This window comes from Amphiprion ocellaris, chromosome 20 (genome assembly GCF_022539595.1).
Source record: "Amphiprion ocellaris isolate individual 3 ecotype Okinawa chromosome 20, ASM2253959v1, whole genome shotgun sequence".
NCBI lineage: Eukaryota > Metazoa > Chordata > Actinopteri > Pomacentridae > Amphiprion > Amphiprion ocellaris.
The window spans coordinates 8769662-8788070 of record NC_072785.1 but is presented as its reverse complement, the minus strand read 5'-3'; the positions used below and the strand labels follow the sequence as shown (position 1 = coordinate 8788070).

Sequence of the window (18409 nt, the reverse complement as noted above, 5' to 3'; positions counted from 1 at the left end):
CTAATCTCTTAACGCTCCTTAGGTTGACAGAAGCAGACTGTCAGCTGACTGTTTTTAATCCCTTCTCTCTCCCTTCTGCTCACACCAGTCGGCTCACCTTTTCCCCACACATGTATCAATTAGAGGCAATTGTTTGGTTAAGAAGCTGAAAGAAGACTGGGTTGAGGAAGCAGCAGTGACTTGTGGTATTTTTTGTTTTGATGTGTTAGTGGGGTTTTTTTTTAATCCAATCATGAGCTCAGACACTCAGAAAGTCACTGTGTTTTTCGTTATTACTTTTCTTCTTTTCGTCAATGCATGGCTGCTGTTCCAAATTGCTTTAGGATAGAAACCCATAAAGAAACTGGATACCTTTTTTTCTCTTTTGAGGATGTAAATGGGGGACTTTTGTCGCATTCTGCATCATGATTATCTTTGCACTACTGCGATGGAGTTTCTCTAAGGGGATAATAACAGGCCAAGTGCAATGACTGAACTGTGAAAGTCTCTTTTTGGCAGACAAAGGAGCTGCAATCAAGTTTTTGTTATCATGCGTCTTCCAGACTACAAACTACTGAATGTTAAATTGGTAGTTTATTTTGTTAATTCGTTGGTGATTGTAGAGATTATGCTTTTATTTTGAAAGGTTTTGTCTTTTTTTTCCAGAATTTGTTTTGTAAATTTCACACAATTTCTAACAGCTATGAAGGTGTATATTTAGCTTTTAAGCAGCTTGTTATTTTTAAAATATTTAAAATGTTATTTTAATAATTGCCGCTAACCGTAAAAAAAAGAAGCTAGCAAAGTCTAAGGATAACGGCAGTTTTACAGTAAATGCATTTACGGTACAAGTGACACTTTAACTGAAGCTGGATGTTAGTTAACACGGTTTTGGTAAACTACACAGTCGGTTAGACCGACAAAAGTCCCCGACATGACCGGAGGAGGATAAACGGTCAACGGTACACGGCAGGTGCCCGCACTTGCGTCGTCTCCGTGGGCTCGGCTGGTCGGTGTTAACGGTAATCTTGCTAACGGAGACAGAGGCAGTGGCTAGCCGGTTGAAGCTATGGCTAAGTCTGCTGGCTGTTGGTGGTCATTTGGTGTTTTATATTAGCAACGTTAGCCCGGTCCTGCTCTGCCGTTAACGTTCGGCTGTTTTATCGGAGACGGTGCGCGACCTTGAGGGGGGGACGGTGTCATGGATTTGACGCGGTTGGCGGTGGATGCTGGTCAGTTCATCAACCGGGCGGTTCAGGTAAGTAAAACAAATAACCCAATCAGTATTCGGTAGTTAGTGTTAATAAACTACACTGGGGCGTCATTATCACTCTGAAGGGCACCGAGTGACAGCCTATAGTTTTTAAATTATGAAATAAAATGCGCCAGTTGAGCTAAATATCATTGTGTTTTCGCCCTAGTACACCGGAGAGAGTCTTGGTCAAGCCGATAAGACTGAGTTGGACCCCGGGTTGGAGGAGCTCATAGCCCGGACAGACGCCACCAAGAGCTGGACGGACCAGATAATCTCCCAGACGGAGGTTTTACTGCAGCCTAGCCCTGGTGAGAGACTGAATTTATTATTTATTCAAGGTGTTTTTGTAAGTTTTGAAATTAATCTAGCCCTTGCAAATGTTTAATTGAATTCTGGTGTTGTGATTTAAACAGAGACGAGTCATTTCTGTCTATGATCAAAATTCACTTCAGTAAATTCCAGCTAGTGTACAGTACTATATAGTACTTGCCATGCAGCCTTTATAGGATAAAATGATAGTTGTTATCTTGAAAGAAACTATTTAGTCAGATATTGTTCAGCAAAAAATGACATGGCAAAATCAGTGCAATGTCTTGTAGAAAAACAATGAGATATGAGTGCAATATATTTCTGGAAATTAAATAAAATGTTAGAATAAGATTAAGGTACTGGCAATGATACTGAAGAATATCACACAAAATAATAAAATACAGCACCATGAAAAATGACATATTGCACAATGACATGTTGTGCATGAACGTAAATCACATATGCTGGAAAAAGCATGTTTTGCTGTATAAACCAAAATCTACTTGCAAATCTTATCAGTGAAGAGAAATTATCTGACAGTATTTGTCTTTGATATTTGTGTAAGAAAACATGTTTAATGGAAATTCATGTCAACTTATTAAAAAATAAAGTGTTTCTTACATATGATACTTGCAGATTTAGTGCTCTGCGTTTAGTAGGTACAACTGTACAATTTCATTTTTAGAGCACAATATCACATAACACTAAATTTACTATCTGAACAGCACAGGACCCCACCCACCCACCTAAAAACTCATGAAGAGTAGCAGAAGAAAGACCCAGTTTTCAAGGTGTGCATGCATGCTTTAAATAATGTGTGTACAGAGTAGATCATCATAGAAAACTACAGTAAAGACCATCAGGATGGCAATATTGTAGACAGATTGTACAGTTACATGGAAAAAATTAAGCTGAAAGATGTCAAGCAAATTTCAGGTGCGAACAACCAATTAAGACCAGAATCTCCTCCACCTAAACACACAGTCTTTATGTTCACACAAAACGTGAGCCTGTAATAGTGACTACCTCAAGTAGTCACTAGCGATTATGGTAAACACCCTGAATGGCTGTGAATGTGCCTCAGGGAGCCATTGTTGCAGCTCCGTTTGCCCTCCTACAATACGTACATCTTCTTTGAGTTCCCCTGTTTGCTTTGACTGTAATTGGCCCGTTTAGATGAAAAGAGATGGTTATTGTTTTGCCTGGTTGAATCCAATTACCTCAGCTAATGGAATTATGAGTGGATGTGCTCTGCAATTTATCAAATAAAAATACCGTTCAGCTACCAGAAGCATCAAGGCTATATTTTCGGATCATGTCTTGTTTTATCCATCTAGCGAGTGCTTTTAGTCCCTGTGCAGAATCATTTTAGTGTACAGCTTGAAAGCAGCTGCACATTTGCTTGTCTAGGAGAATACGATATTAAAAATCTGCTAGAGGTTTTGTAGTCTCTTTAGTTGTACGCTGATGGCGTGCTTTGATTACTAAGTGTTCTTTGAGACGGCAGTGCATCTGTTTTTGAGGCACATATTAAGGTTGAACTGTGTTTTATGAGGTATTTATTTGTCTAATCAGTCATTTAAAGTGTTTTTTTTTTTTATCCTACTGGCTTCTCCTCAACAATTATAAACCATCAAGAAAAGTTGTAAGTGGGTTTTTAGAAAACATAGCCCTCTGATGTAGGAACGTGCCTCTGATAAACAGGAGCACGGTTAGAGGATCGGCTGTATGCGCAGCTGGAGTGGAGTGTCCCACCTCGGCCACGACCACATGAGTTACTGGGAGATGAAATGACCCAGGCTGGGATGGAGATTGGGTCTAACACACCCTATGGTGAGTGCATTAATGTGAATTGTGTGCATTTATGAAGTGGGATGTTGACATACACTACCGTTTAGAAGTTTGGGGTCATTTAGAAATGTTTTTTTTTTTTTAAAAGAAAGCATTTTTTTTCATTGAAGATAACATTAAATTAATCAGAAATATAGTCTAGACATTGTTAATGTGGTAAATGACTATTCTAGCTGGAAACGGCTGGTTTATAATGGAATATCTACATAGGGGTACAGAGGAACATTTCCAGCAACCATCACTCCTGTGCTCTAATGGTATTAGCCCTGATGATGTTTAGAAAACCCTTATGCAGTTATGTTAGCACATGAATAAAAGTGTGTTTTCATTGAAAACATGAAATTGTCTGGGTGACCCCAAACTTTTGAACGGTAGTGTATATGCAGTTTTTTAATAATATTTGCGTGGAATATCTGCACAATTATATCTTACTAGGTTTTTGCTTTTGTGCAGATTTTCTGAAATAATGTCTGTGTGTATTGTTTTTATGTTCTTTGCTCAGGAAGTGCACTGATGAGATGTGGAGAGGCTCAGAAGCAGCTCGGCGAGGCAGAGAAGCAGTTTGTGCAAAGCGCTAACATTCACTTTCTCACTCCTCTGCGAAGTTTCACTGAGGGAGAATACAGAGCCATACAGGTATAAAAACACATTTCCAAGGTTGTGGGACTAATTATGCTATTTTGCTGTTATTTATTCATACTTATTTGTTAATAAATTGTTTGTACTATAAAGAAGTATTTTTGTTTGTAGGATGAGCGTAAGATGTTGGTGAATAAGCGTTTGGACTTGGATATAGCTAAGACCAGGCTGAGAAAAGCCCACGAGGCCGACCGAGAAGCCAGGGTAAGTTACTTCAAATACTTGCCAATTTTTTCAATATATTCAGTATGCCCAAATCAAAGTAAAACATGTGAGTGATTACATCTCAAACCATCATTTAGAACTGTTTCTGCTCGACCATTTCTGATTCGTCTGTAATTTTTCTAGCATAACATGGAGATATTTGTCAAATTTTAGCGTAGCATGTCCAAACCTTTCCAAGATGCAGTTTTGCCCATCAACCCATGCTGCACGTTCTCTTTGCACATTGAAATTTGAGGATATGTTTGAATGACAATATCTCAGAAACTTCTAGAGATGAAAGCCTTCTTTTTTCTTTTTTTCAACTGTTATTTCTCACTGTGTCAACAAGTGATGTTTTCTGAACCATACTGAGTTGCGTCACAGTAATACAGACCAAATAAATAGAACATTTTTTTGAACATGATGTACTTGTCACAGAAGTCGGAAATTAATTATTTTCATTAAACTGTCAGAGCTGAATGAGCAGGTATCACAAGTTGTGCCACAAAAACAAAAGCAATGGTAGATAGCCTAATCCAAAACTATCACTTGATGACTCCTGCTTTGTCTTTTTTTTTTGTAATTGTGTGCTCTAAGATGGGACTTTTTAATTTAAATTTTTTCTAATTCAGTTTTTTCTAATTCAGTTTACCCATAATGAGAGAATATTTAATTTACTCATCCAATATTAGAGATTGTGAATCAATGGCACGATGAGAAAATAAGGCTTTTAGTTTTATTAGTTCCTAAGATGTTATCACCAAAACATGGCTTCAAATTTCACTGTGCCAAAAAATATGCCAGAAGTGTGTGTTTTTTTAAATAATTATTTTGGAAAGCGCTTGATATATCCATCTCAAATTTCACAGACACCATTTAAATTAAAATGATGAATTAAAAGTTTCAAATAATTCAGAGATGAATGAGCAGAAGGGTCCTGATGAGTTCCGGTTGAATATCCCATGCCAAAATCTCCTATTACACATTACAGACAGTATTTTCTCACTTCACCCTCCTGCTTTCTCTTGTCTTTTTTGTCAGAACCTGAATGCAAACCCACTGGATGACGACTACTTGTCTCATGTCTCCTACATGTTCAGCTTCCTGCGTGTTAAATGGCTAAAGGTCAGTGGTTGTGTAAAGGAACATGAGCACTGACAGAAACAGATGTACTTGCTGTTTGGTCTTTCAATAAGTCGTTTGTCCTCCTCTGTCTTGTTCCCCCAAACAGATGTGGGCTCAGGAAATTTCTCAGGTGAGTTTGTGATTACCTTTCAGTGCACGCAGCTTCTCAAATAGGCCTTGTGCTGTATGTCAGGGACACTAACAGTGAGCAGTTGTAGAAGTGATTATGGGTCTGTTATTAACACAGACAATAGCTCCTTCCTATTGTTTTCTATTGTCCTTTTAGATTCGAACCGTCCAAGCATTTCGAATGGGATTTTGTTTCTGCTGATAGGAAATTTTCAGAAACAAAGCTGGTAATATGAAGGCATGTGTTTGTGTGTGTCTGTGTGTACGTGTGTGTCCATGTGTAGGCAGAGATGGAGCTGAGGATCTGTCAGAGTCTTTTCGATCGACAGTCAGAAATTACAAGACGGGTTCTGGAAGGAATCAGCAACACTCATGTATGTGTGCACATATATACACACACACACACACACTCCTACACACTGTGGCAGATGGAAAATTAGATCCTGTCATATCTGTCAAGCTTGGTTAAGTGTGTGTGTCACTATATTGGTCACCATTTTTTGCAAGAATTGTAGTGTGGAGCATGAACCATATATTAGTAAGACTGCAATCTTGAAAAAAAAGCTAAATAACATGATGCTAGTTGTATTAATTTGTGGTTATTTTGCAGTTTTGGTTGCTTCTTAGAAGAGTTATTGCTTTTATTTAAGGCTCAGCATGTTTATTTCAGATCCAGTCACTTTACTTTTTTTAATCTGTTTTGTGTTCTTCCTCTTTTTTTTTCAGACCGACCACATGCGTAGTCTATCTGATTTTGTGGACGCTCAGGCCTGTTACTTTGCTCAGTGCAACCAACATGCTCAGGAGCTTCAAAAACAACTGGCCAGGTCTGTATAGTCTCATTTAAAACTGAATGGGAGTGTCTCTTTGTGTTATTTGGAAACACTATCATATAGGTTTTAACATTTTTATGCCTTAAGCTATTCATATCAATTGAAATTTTTCAAGTTTTTCCACACTGCTACAACTCATTGCTGTCTAACGAACCAAGTATTTTCAATTTTGATGTTCTTTCAACTTCTTAATCTACACAAGCAGTCAAGTGAAAGACATTAAAGTTAACTAATAAATTCAACTTTAAACAGAACTGTTGTGCCTGAAATATTTGAAAATATGTGGTTTTCACAGGATATCAACTTCAATAAATAAGGCTCACTGAAACAGGAAGGTGTCTTGTAAAACCAAAGGCCAGCATATACTTTTTGTAGTGCAACTTGGGATCCAATCCATGTTTTTTATTTTATTTGAAGCTGTCATTAATTTGGCAAAAGATTTCTTCTAGCACGAAGATGCCCAACTTTACCACAAAGATGTATTTGTAGAAGAAAGTCATGACATCTGGTCTCACAGAGAAAACAAGACTACTGAGAATACTTTATGATTTGAATATGAATGTTTCATATTTTATGATTTTGTTCTTCCTTCCAGCATTCCAGCTGTCCTCTGCTCCAATAACTGGCAGTCAGCAATTAATAATACAGCTAATGAGCCATCAACAAGCAACCATGTAGCTAATGAGCCCGTCAAGTTGAATCAGGTCACTCCGATGCCTGTACGTGTGCATCAACTTCCTGACTTTGACCAAGACTCATGGAGTGTAAATTCACCGCCCAAAACTGAAAAGAACACAAGGGATCCCTCTTTAACTGCACTGCCAACTGACCCGCTGAATAACAACAATAACAACAACAACACCTTCTCCACCGATGGCCGAACAGCCAGGTACTGCTCCGAGATCAACGGCCAGTCTTCTGGCAATCAAGAATTTGACCTTCTCTGTACATCGAACCAAACACATCCACTCCAACCACCCAGCAGGACAATCAACACATTGACCGACGCTGCTCCTGCTTCTTCTCAAACAGTGACATTCAGTGCTTTAGCAGTCAATGGGGCAGATAGTGTGACAACAACAGCAGCTTCATCACCTTCACAACCTTCTCAGACAGCAAATGCAGTAACAGCTGAGAGTGTGACAGCCAGTGAAAAGGCTGCTGATCCCCAGACAACCGATGAAACTAGTGAGCAGCCCATTGTTAATGAAGAAGATGTCCAGGAGTCATCATCAGGCAGCCAGAATGTGGTTCAGTAGAGACGAGTATCTACGCTGATGCCTAAGCATCTGAGCTGGCACTGACTTTGACTGCAGCTTTAGTGGTAATTATGATGTCGGTGTTACTAACTCAAGAATACAGACTGTGCTAGGAAGCTACATAATCATAGTAAAATGTTATGGTAAAACAGTTTAATTAATCCCATAGGAAAGATAATGTGAAGTGGTTGTAAAAGTGCTTATTTTTCTAACCGTGTTATAGTGCCACAATAATTTTAGCCTTCAGTAATATTCATATATTATTCATGTTGTATGAAAATGATGACTGTTGAGTATCAGTCTTCACTTGTGGTGGTAGATGTAAGGTCGGCTCTGTGTGTAATATTTCCTGGCTTTAGGCTGGAAGACGAGGCTGACTGACTGTTATATATATTTGCAATGTGAAGCTGTTTTCAGTCAGTATCTGTGAAACTAACGAAATCTTTATTTTTACATTTAGCTGAAAGAATGAACTAGTCAATCTAATCTTTGTGCCAAGTCTATGTGTGCATATCTGTCAGTGAATACATGAATTGATGTGCGAGTATCCCAGAGTGTGTCTGTCAGTGACCCATGTGCGCTTGTGTTTGCAGCTACCCCAAACCTGTGACACCTTTAAAAAGAAGTGAAAGTACATGTTGTGACTCTGCCACCTCTTGACTCATGTTTCTATAAGGTGAGGTCATTTTCCATACTAAACACTGGGTCACTTCACTTTATGTGTGTGTGTTGGTGAGCCCAGGGAGGTGACAGCACACCGGGTTGAACAGGACCTTTATGCTTCCTTGTACACACTCTGGGTGTTTCCCCGTGCACACGCTCATATTCACATACTCATTTTTTTTTTTTTACCCTTTTACCCCCTTAAAGCCCCCATTAGGTGAAATGGGTAGAAATTTCCACATCCAGATGTTGTTAATTTTCTTGACGAGGGCAGCCCCGCTCCGCTCTGATGTGATGTGGGTGCACTAAGGGGACCCGAGATGGAAACACACACATTAATGTAGCATACTGATGTAATGACCAACCAGCTCTATATGTTTATGTCCCAAAAGTGTGTGTGTGTGTGTTTGGGTAGCTGCAAGTATTCACATTGTAACAGCTGCCACTTTTCAACTACATGCGGTCATGATTCAGTCACGTGTTGTTGAGCTGATGTCAGTGCAAGGTCGGAGTTTTCACTCGATTCATGTGAAGATGTGGAAATAAATATGCAAACAGTGATGTCATGCCAATCCAAAACTGGAGTGTGGATTCTATCTTTGTTCTCCAGGCGAGGTGTTGCTGTTGCTTCCTCGTTAAAATCTGCCGCTCGACATTCGCTCATGTACTTTCCCATACCAGCCAAATCTAGATTTACACACAATTAATTCCAGGTTGACATCTCAATCAGGTTTCCCAGGCCAAGTCTTGTAATGTTTCACATTTCTAAAGAAAACATCCTGACATGCAGTAAAGCCTGCGGTTAAGCCTCTCTATTATTAATTCTATTAACCACATAGCACAATAATGAGGCCTACTTGGGTATGACATGTACCACAAGCTTTCAGCACAAGCTCACACACTGAACTATTATCCAAGTGTGTGTAGATCACCTGCATTTTGCTCCCACTTCACCTCTTTCCTGTCTGAGGCTGCCCAAACAGATTAGATCGATTAAGCGCAGGTTGTGTCATATTGATCCGAGTACAGTCTGGAGGCCTGTGGTTCAATAGCACCATAAACATTGATATGACACCACTTTATCAGCTCTGCATTTTTAGAGGGGTGGACGTGCAGCCGCCATTTAAATACAGATTAAATAGTGTTACCTTCCTGCTACTTTTTTCCAATGACTCATCAAACAAATCTGTCCCCGGCTGCTCGTGAACGTTCTTCTGCCGCATCCACACGCCAAGTGTCTCGTACATTTCCACCTTATCTTTATATTTACAGTTTGCACCAGGTCTGTGAGCAGATATCACAGCTCACACTAGTCTTCACAAGATAGTCTTATTACAGACAGGAAGGACGAGAAAGCTGGAATAATGTTTTGCAGGTCTGGTTGGGATTAGTAAGTTATGAAAACAGATACAGGAATTTCTAATCATATTTGCTGTATTACTTTGCTCCATCTGGGGGCTCAGATAGATAATGGATAGGTACAATATATAGATTTTGCTCTTGTTTTTGTATTTAACCCATATTTTATGAGGAATGTTCCTCTAAGTTTGGAAACTTGTTTTGCAAGAGAACCTTTATCATCCTAACAATAATAGTAATAACAAGAACAACCTTTAAAAACCAAGCGTGTATACAGATGACTCAAGTCAACGTTATTTATATAGCACATTTTAAACAACAACAGTTGAACCAAAGTGCTTTCCAGAAGAGAATTAGGTTGCTGTTACAAATATATATGCTAATTAATATGAAGATTAAGATGCTGCAGTATTATTTACAATACAAAATACAGTGGTATTTATGGTGTGATTCTACCTAAGTAAGTTACATATTGGGGATTAAATCCTACAGACATTGCATAAAGTACTACTTCACACCTGAGTAGAATACATATTAAGGATTAGGCCATTTAGTGTTATTAATCATGGAGAATAACCTGACTAATGTAATAATATAGCAACGACCCCGCAATATTATAAGCTACATAACCTAATCTGACTAATATAAATATTAAGGCTAAGACCCTTTAGCTTTATTAGTTATGGAGATTAACATCACTAATTTAGCACTGAAGTTTTGATCCAACAAAAACAAACAAACAAAAAAACAAAAACCCAACAAATCCCCAGATTCCTTGGATTCCCTACAAACCAGCAAGTTTAAAATTTTTTCATTTAAATATGAAGATTAAATCCCTGCAAAACCACAAATTTACCTGACAAAATAAAACATACAGGTTAAGCCCAACAATGTTACTGGTATCAAATTAACCAGACTAAACATTTAAAGGTGAACCCTGCAATGTTATAAATGTTGCATTTGTTTTTGTTTCTTTCAGACAAGTGTCAGTATGCTAATAAGCTCACAATGACAGAATGGCGAGTGTTTAGAGTATCACATTTTAATTAACAATAAACAGAAAGTAAGGACAGGGTCCAATGGAAGTGTTGTTCGGTTTAGTCACTTTGGCTGCAGCTTATGGCCACATTCTGGTGTCTTAATCCTCATTTTTAGTGTTTGATGTGTGTGTAGATTAGGATGTGTGGTTCTCTGGACATGATTAGTTCCCGCTGCAAAGGTGCAACCTATTCCTATTCCTGCCAAACCCTCTGAAGAGCCTGATTGGAACGGCACCCAGTCTGGACCTCTGGACAATGATTTATGAGTAGCTTGCCAAAACAGGGGTGGACTAACAACACAAAACATCCTGGGAATTGGCTGTCAAGCAACCAAATGTGATACACTTAATTTGATCTGATATCAAACCACTAATCCTATTCAGTCACATTATGTTAGGCTAAAAACAGTGACGCTAAATTTCCAAGGTTATCCTCTAGATCCATGTGTAGACAGAAAGCAAAAAAAATCTAAACAGTATTTCCACCCGACACCTAATTTTGTTAATAGTCTGTTTTATCACCAGAGTTTTTTAAAGGTCCCATGTGTTTAAAATCCATTTGTGTGTGCATGTGTGTGTGTGTATTTTGTTGTTGTTCTAAACTTAGAGGTTTAAAATGAAAGTCGTCAAAGATATGAAGGCGTTTACTTTGTACATTCTTCAAACCCCCCACTATTAGTTTAGCCTCCCAGCTTTACAAGCCAGAAAGAATTCGAACCAGGTGCTACGTAACACCTGACCAACCAAAAGTCGTCCTGCACTGTGAGACTGAGACAACATGCGCGGGAACAGCAGCAGCTCATTGCTTTTAAGAGCAAGACAGCCCTAAAACCAGTAGTTACACAGTCATGGTGGAATGAACCATCTTTGCGGTATGTTGAACAGAAAAACTAAATGTGGGGACAGATGAGACTTAGATGAAGCTGCTGAAAAGAGACACATTATGGGACCTTTTAAGTATTTCAACATAGACTCATCAGAAGAAGTGGAGCAGCCCAGCAACTCCAATACTGAAGCGCCAATATTAATGTAATGCAACTAAAAGTAATTAGTATGCGTCCAACCTGATCATATGAATCATTTGTTGTGCACTTTCAAATGCATCTACGCTGGTTTGTACTCCTTAATCATCTGGTCCTTTCTTTTTTTTTGTTCAAAGCCATGTTCACGAGTATTTAATTAATCATTTTTGCTTCTGGGCTGGCTATAATCTATGCTTCAAAGGCTATAAGGCAAAAAATTACTAATGGAAAATTATCCCACTTAGATGTATATTTTACCCAATTACAGTGAAAGTTCATAGCTATTTTTAAAAAAGCTTTAGAGAAATTAACTGAGTCTGACAGTTAATCTTTGGAAATGGTCAAACCTGCAGTGGGACTCAAGCCCGGAAACCTCAAGGTTAACAAAGAGCATTTAGTTAGTTCATTTAGCTAATTCAACAGCAACAGAACATCTCAGTATGACAAAGATCCCTTCTCTCTGCTCACTCGTCTTCTATCCATGTCACTATCTCCATAATCACCTTCAATAAGTCTGTTACATCTGAACAGCAGCCCAAGTGAGCAATCCCTTTATCTCCTCTGGGTGTACCTCTGCACCGGTGTGTCTTTGTTCATGGTTTTGATGTATAGTTTCTGTGATAATCTTGTGTTTGAGTATGGAGGTACTTGTTTACCTACATGGGGGACTGGACCAGGCTTGGATACTAAAACTGATCTACATGCACAGTCAGCATTCCCTTTGCTTAGCGGCATTAGGAACAGGAGGGCTGTTTGACTGTCCTTTGGGTTTTGAGTGAAGTCTTCTTGTCAGGTGTAATTTACATTAAGAGTCTTCTTTTGGTTGTATTCATTTCTTTGATTTAACAGCTCACACAAGCCCCTCTGTCCTTGTGGTTTGCCTCACTCCTTTTGTTGTACTGAATTCCAAAATTCCATTGGTAATAAATAACTTTATTTTAGGAAAAACACCCCATTCAGTGTTGCTTCCTTTTCACTAACAAATTGAATCAGTCATGAACCAAACACTGGACAACTACAAATTTGGATGTAATTGTGTTGCTAGATAAAAATCATTCAGAGGAGAAAATGATATTTGCAAACCATCTAGCACCAGAGGGTAAATCAGGGCATCATTGGGACTCATCATCTGGGAACCATGCATGTTTGTAGCAAATTTGGTGCCAGTCCAATAAGACTTTAACCTGATGGTGCTCAAGAAAAAGTTAGGGAGATGCCATAGCTGTCAAAGTTCATTTTAAGGACACTATGAATATAAAGTATGTGTCGAATGTTGTCAAAACTCATCTGTTAGTTATTGAGATATTGTGTGGTGGACCAACATGGGCATCCCTATGGAGTAATGCCGCTGAGTGTGGACAGAAATGGCCAATGACATTGTGGTCATTCAGTCATATATAAAACCCAAGATCTAGTAAAAAGGTGATAGTGCTTCAGAACTTGAACAGTATATCTGTAATATATTTATCAACCCAAATACACTGATATTTGCAATAGGTAACTTCTTTAGCCGTCTTTTGACCTATATCAATGTCCACAATGTCTATAGACGTTGTCCTACAAAAAAACCCCTCTTTTTATCCATATCCAGTGAAAGTTTTAGTTGAGCGAGCTGACAGTAGAACAACAAAAGTGGACTGTAGCTAATGAGACGATCCACAGATAAACAAAATCAGATCATCTGCATAACAATTAATATTCCTTCCATTTTCATTGCAACCAAAAATGGATATAAAACGCTGAGGCGCTCCATTAGGCTACTTTGAACTTTACTTTGTCACATTCAGTACTACGTGAGAATTGCTAAATCAGCCAGCTGCTAGATCAGATAAACATATAAAACAACCTCTGCTTCTGCAAGGCATTATCAAAAGAATCAAAGGCTCTGCTGTAATATCAATCATTTTGACTTCTGTGAACCTATGCCTTTCATCGCACTGTTTTAGTTGAGCTATACCATAATTATCAGCTAATACACTCATTTGAACATGATTAGACATTATTATAAGTCTGCTATAGGCTGACAATGTCTCTATTGTTTTGCACTGCATTTTATTTTCACAGTATCTTCACAGTTTCCTCCCCGTCCCACACATCGGGGACAAAAAGGGGAAACACCCAAAAACACCACACAGTTCTCATAAACCGGCCCATGTTGGCTGACTTTTTCGTGTTAGTATGTGGTTTGTTCATCAGTGAAGTCCTGTTGCTGTTTTACATCTGCTTTTTTTAGTCCGCTCTACTGACAACACCCACTGTCCCATTTTCCCCTCGCATCTCTGGTTTTGTTCGAAGCAGCCAAACAACAGGATCTCCTAATTCCCTCCAGTCTTAGTAAATTTAGAGCAAGGACTACTCTCCCTGAATCCAACTTCTATTATCATCATCTGTTTCTCTTTCTTCTTCCCTTTCCTTTCTGGCTTTATGTTTTTCATCTTCCCTTCGTCTCTCATCGCTGTTCCACTTCACTGCCAGCTGGGAGTGTTTTGTGTGACAGCTAAACTGTAGGTGTGGTGTGCAGGTGGGGGTGGTAAACAGTCTGTCTGGCGGCTGCTGATAAATGTGTCCGCTCTGTCTTGGAGTTACATGATGGCCTAAATAGAAAGATGACCTATTGGAAGAAAAAAAGACTTGGAAAGGAATCATGTATTCACCAATAAAGACAAGATGAGAACATCACGTTTTATACCACATCTGCAACTTCTAACATATACATTTATTGCTTTTCTGCTTCATGAAAACAGGCCAAGGACATGCATACACTCATACCCACAATAAAATTGTTTTGCTGCAAGTAGGAAAGGAAAATCATACATATTTCCCTGACCTTCTGTACCTTTCCTCACCGACAGTCCACCTCTCTGGCTCTACCTCTGCTCTTCATATCCGCCTCTTCCTGCAGGTTTGCTCTTTTCCTCAGATAAATCTGCCAGCCTCACCTTAGTTAGTCCCCCTGCTACAATTGCAGCCAGTCAGACAGACACAATCAAACATAGTGACATGCTGACATTTGCAGTTGGTGGCTGAGTCTGGAGGTCTGCAGGGAGAAAGGTCAAGGCTTTTCCTCTGACCTTGACATGTCCTACTTCTGCAGCTCAACACCTGTTGACCAGAGCTTATAAGAAGGAGGTCAGTTGGCCTTGCAGACAATGCGATAACTCCTGATTCTTACTCACGGTTAATCAACTGTGTCACCAGGCAACGAAATATAAAAAAAAAAAAAAAAAAAAAGCTAGAAAGCACATTTTACAGTGTTGCTTAGCAACAAAATTTGATTTGAAGTAGTGAAAACATAATCATTGCAAGCTTGAAATATAATCCGGACTCTGCAGTGTTGCAGTTTTTAGGGTAAAGGATTTGATGATGTACAGCACAGCAAGTGACTCTGACTCATCAGTAAAAAGGTTAAAGAGGAAGACGAAGCTAGAGAGAGTGTGTGGATTCAAGTATGCTATGGAGACGGCGTAAATATGCCTGTAGGGAAATTTATAGAATGACACAAACTATTTTATGTTTCTCACAGTGAGAAACGCAGAAAATTAATGAACAATGTGCTTCTGCATGTGGTTATACAGAACATAAATGTAAACTGACCTCTTGTTTTTATTGGTCTTGTTGAATTTGAGTTCTAAAAGCTGTAGCTACATTTCATTACGCAAAAATAACACATAACCTTGCACCTTAAACCAATTTAAATGCTAAATGTCCTACAGAGAGAAATATGTTCACCCCAGCTTTCCCTGTGCTCCTGTAACTCTCCCCCTGTTTCCCCATAATGGCCACATTTCCAGGCCAGTTTGACTTTTGACATATTACCTCCATCGAAGCATTACTCACCCAATCTGCTCAGCACCCCCAGCTCTGTCCCACCCTCCTCAGCTTCCTCCCTCCTTCCTCCCCCTCTCGCTGGGTTTATAAGTCAGCACCAGCAACAGTTGGCTCAGTGAGACGAGCTTTACATAAAGTCAAGGGGGGCGAATAAGAAAATAGAGAGCAGCTGGAGGGTGCAGTAGCAAGGAAACTGGGTCACAAAATTTCCTGATACATGCATTGAAACCTAACAAATATCAAAGAAACAACGCGCATTAGGGCTCCATCATGCATGTGTTGGAGATGTGGCGGGTGCTCTGCATGCTTGGCATCATGGCTTCTTCTCTGTGTGTGAATGAGGTTGAGTATGAAGGGAACTACGCAGACAACTATGACAACGAGATCTCTCAGGACCAGCAGGAGGGTGAGTTCTGTTTATGTGTTCTTTTGTCTCTTCTGTTCCTGGCTTGTTTGAACAGATGGGTGATTGTGAAGAATGTGTCCTCAGTTACCATGCCTGAGTTGGCCGTGCCAATTCAATATATATTTATATTTTTCGATTAAAAAAACGCACCAACACTAAATGATTCATTCATGTTGGAAGGGTGATGCACAATGTTGTTGCACAAGACTCTTGGTCTACTTCCAGTCACATACACTATGAGAATTCATCTTCCTATATTATATATTCCCATGCAGATGCCATCAGAGGGGAGTTGCATTTTACATTGTGTATCTAAAAGTCTGGAAAGCTGCCTAAGCATCTCTGTTGTCTGATCACAGTTATTACTGTAATTATAATACAAGGTCATAGGACATTTTGAGTGTTGCTGTAACACATGTTCAAATTGAGCTAAGAAAAACAAGATTTAAAAACTGCACTTTTTACAAAGGAAATTGAAATTAGATTGAAGAATTTAACATTATACTCAAGTGCAGTGGAAGAGAACAAGACTATGAGGAGCAAGGGAGTAATCTTTGGGCATCAATGAAAGGCAAATGAGTGAAACTACAATGTGAACATGAAAGCAACAACTGTTTCTGCCAGATAAACACCAGATTTTCTGTTGGATCAATCTAACCAGTGAATACCATGAGCAATGTTTTTACTGCTTTAAGAAGCAACATCTGTACAGTTTAATCAATTAAAACAACATGTATTGTTAGGCTAAACTGGCTGTGGACTGAACATTTCACCATTTAAGTCCACTATAAGTAAGCTTCTGCAGACTGACATTTCCCGCTTGTACCCTTTCTTCCAGCTTTCTATACCACAAAACTAAATTAGTGCACCCTAGTATTAATGAGCACCCCATGTATCATTTTGGGAATACAGCATGTATATATTTAATGAGTTCTATAGTGACTCCAAATTTCCCAAATCTGCTTCCCTTCCGTAGTGTATCCCCACAGATTTCATTGCATATTCTAACTTTGAAATATTGTAATTCATTTTGAGATTTAGCAGATCAGTTTGAACACTTTTTTAAATCTCCTGATACTTCTTCTTTCCTTTAGAATGTATAGTTGCTACTCTAAAGTTCCCCGTATTCTTGTTTTCTTCCACTGTACCATCACTTAAGTACCAGTGGAAATTGGTGAGTACTTTATCGATGCCAAATTTATACAAAGCTGTTAAAATCTGAACTGTATTGTCTCAAAAATGATATGAATGTTTTTTTTCGTGGATGGTAGTATTATATAATGTTTCAGTTGCCTGTAACACTGTATAATTGATGCACCCATGTGATTGTTGTCTACAGGAGAGTCTCCAACCACGCCATGCAATGCAGAACTCTCACGCTGGGACAAGCTTTTCATTGCTCTGGAGGACTCCCACATGAGACAGAACATGCTGCTGGAATCTATGGAGCAGTGCTGTGGAGGAATGTTCTCACTGAGGACGCAGGTGGACAAGCTGGCCAAGGGGACGTGCCAGCAGTGTGTACCCAGCCTGGAATCAGCGTGCAGGGCACAGGCAGAGCAGGCGAGTCTCAGGCTTCAGCGGGGCCTGGTGGAGCTCAGAGAGGAGGAGGTAGAGAGGGAGAGGAGGTTAAATGCCACCTTACAGATGCTCCTGCGCAACAGCCATGAGGAGAATGCCCGGTTGAAGAGGCTGGAGGAAGCGTTGCCATCGGGACCAGCAGACGGCCGGATGGGACACCAGCCAACCGTGAGACCTGGAGGTTTGGGAGCAGCGTTTGGCTTGGGGATGAAACCGTTCCCATCTGGCCTGAAGGAGCAGGAAGTGACTTCACCACTGGACATGGCCACAATGGAAGGGGCTCTGGTTGCCATAGCAACACAGCTGCAGAGGATTCACCTGCAGCTGAGCAAAGTGATAGAGCAGGCAGGAACACTGACGAAGAACAGAGGAGACACATGAATTGCCCAGAGGGGAAGCATAATAACAAAAGATTGACTGAGAACACTTCATTAATGCTAATCATTTTGCACGTCTTTTTTTTATGTTTCTGTTTTTTCAAGAACCCTTTTTATAGCTGAGCTTGTTTTTGTCTGGTGACAGTGAACTTAAATGTACCATAAATGTTGTGGTTTGCTATAAGAAATAAAAGTTATTTGAATAAACCTAATCAGGCTCATGGAAAGGTTTCCTCCCTCCTCCCACACGGTAATAGACTAATTTTCAACTTTGTATGTCCACATGCATGTTTACACTTTCATTTGTGTGCCTCAGTGCATGTGTTTTATCCTTTCCTGCACATGCCAGAGTTTACACCACCGCCTCAGTGTCTGTGTAGTTGTGGTGATGTCTGCAAATCCCCACAGCCGCAAGAAGGTGTGTCAGAGGTTTCGGATTGTGTGTAACTGTGGGCAGGTCTCTCCTGCTCATTAGCTGCTTTAAGAGTGTCTGAATAAAAAAAGACCACGACTTATGATGCTCAGAGTGTTTATGATGAATGAAATGCTGC

At 39.6% G+C, this 18409-nt stretch overlaps 2 protein-coding genes across 3 annotated transcripts; both read left to right on the top strand.

The window, feature by feature from the left end:
- Positions 1 to 103: 103 nt before the first annotated feature.
- Positions 104 to 8825, top strand: LOC111563437 (endophilin-B1-like). 2 transcript variants are annotated; one of them, XR_002745685.3, is made up of 11 exons: positions 104 to 1237; positions 1401 to 1542; positions 3248 to 3376; positions 3897 to 4030; positions 4145 to 4237; positions 5279 to 5362; positions 5469 to 5492; positions 5776 to 5865; positions 6218 to 6318; positions 6920 to 7648; positions 8177 to 8825. XR_002745685.3 is itself a non-coding variant. In XM_023262507.3 (10 exons), exons 1-10 carry the CDS (start codon positions 1181 to 1183, stop codon positions 7581 to 7583), a joined length of 1518 nt encoding a protein of 505 aa, XP_023118275.2. In that variant the 5' UTR covers positions 104 to 1180; the 3' UTR covers positions 7584 to 8825. The 2 variants fall into 2 exon arrangements, 1 of the variants encoding a protein (XP_023118275.2); XM_023262507.3 differs by having other exon boundaries at positions 6920 to 8825.
- A 143-nt stretch (positions 8826 to 8968) lies between these two features.
- On the top strand, positions 8969 to 18070 carry LOC111563438 (uncharacterized). The gene is made up of 2 exons (XM_023262508.3): positions 8969 to 15900; positions 17240 to 18070. The coding sequence occupies exons 1-2, from the start codon at positions 15765 to 15767 to the stop codon at positions 17860 to 17862; spliced, it is 759 nt and encodes a 252-aa protein (XP_023118276.1). The 5' UTR covers positions 8969 to 15764; the 3' UTR covers positions 17863 to 18070.
- Positions 18071 to 18409: the final 339 nt, after the last annotated feature.

Coding starts and splice junctions, on each gene's coding strand:
- LOC111563437 (XM_023262507.3), top strand. CDS start 1,181: ATGGATTTGACGCGGTTGGCGGTGGATGCTGGTCAGTTCATCAACCGG. Junction 4,031..4,144: donor GAGAATACAGAGCCATACAG/GTATAAAAACAC, acceptor TTTTGTTTGTAG/GATGAGCGTAAGATGTTGGT. Junction 5,363..5,468: donor TGCGTGTTAAATGGCTAAAG/GTCAGTGGTTGT, acceptor TCCCCCAAACAG/ATGTGGGCTCAGGAAATTTC.
- LOC111563438 (XM_023262508.3), top strand. CDS start 15,765: ATGCATGTGTTGGAGATGTGGCGGGTGCTCTGCATGCTTGGCATCATG. Junction 15,901..17,239: donor CTCTCAGGACCAGCAGGAGG/GTGAGTTCTGTT, acceptor TGTTGTCTACAG/GAGAGTCTCCAACCACGCCA.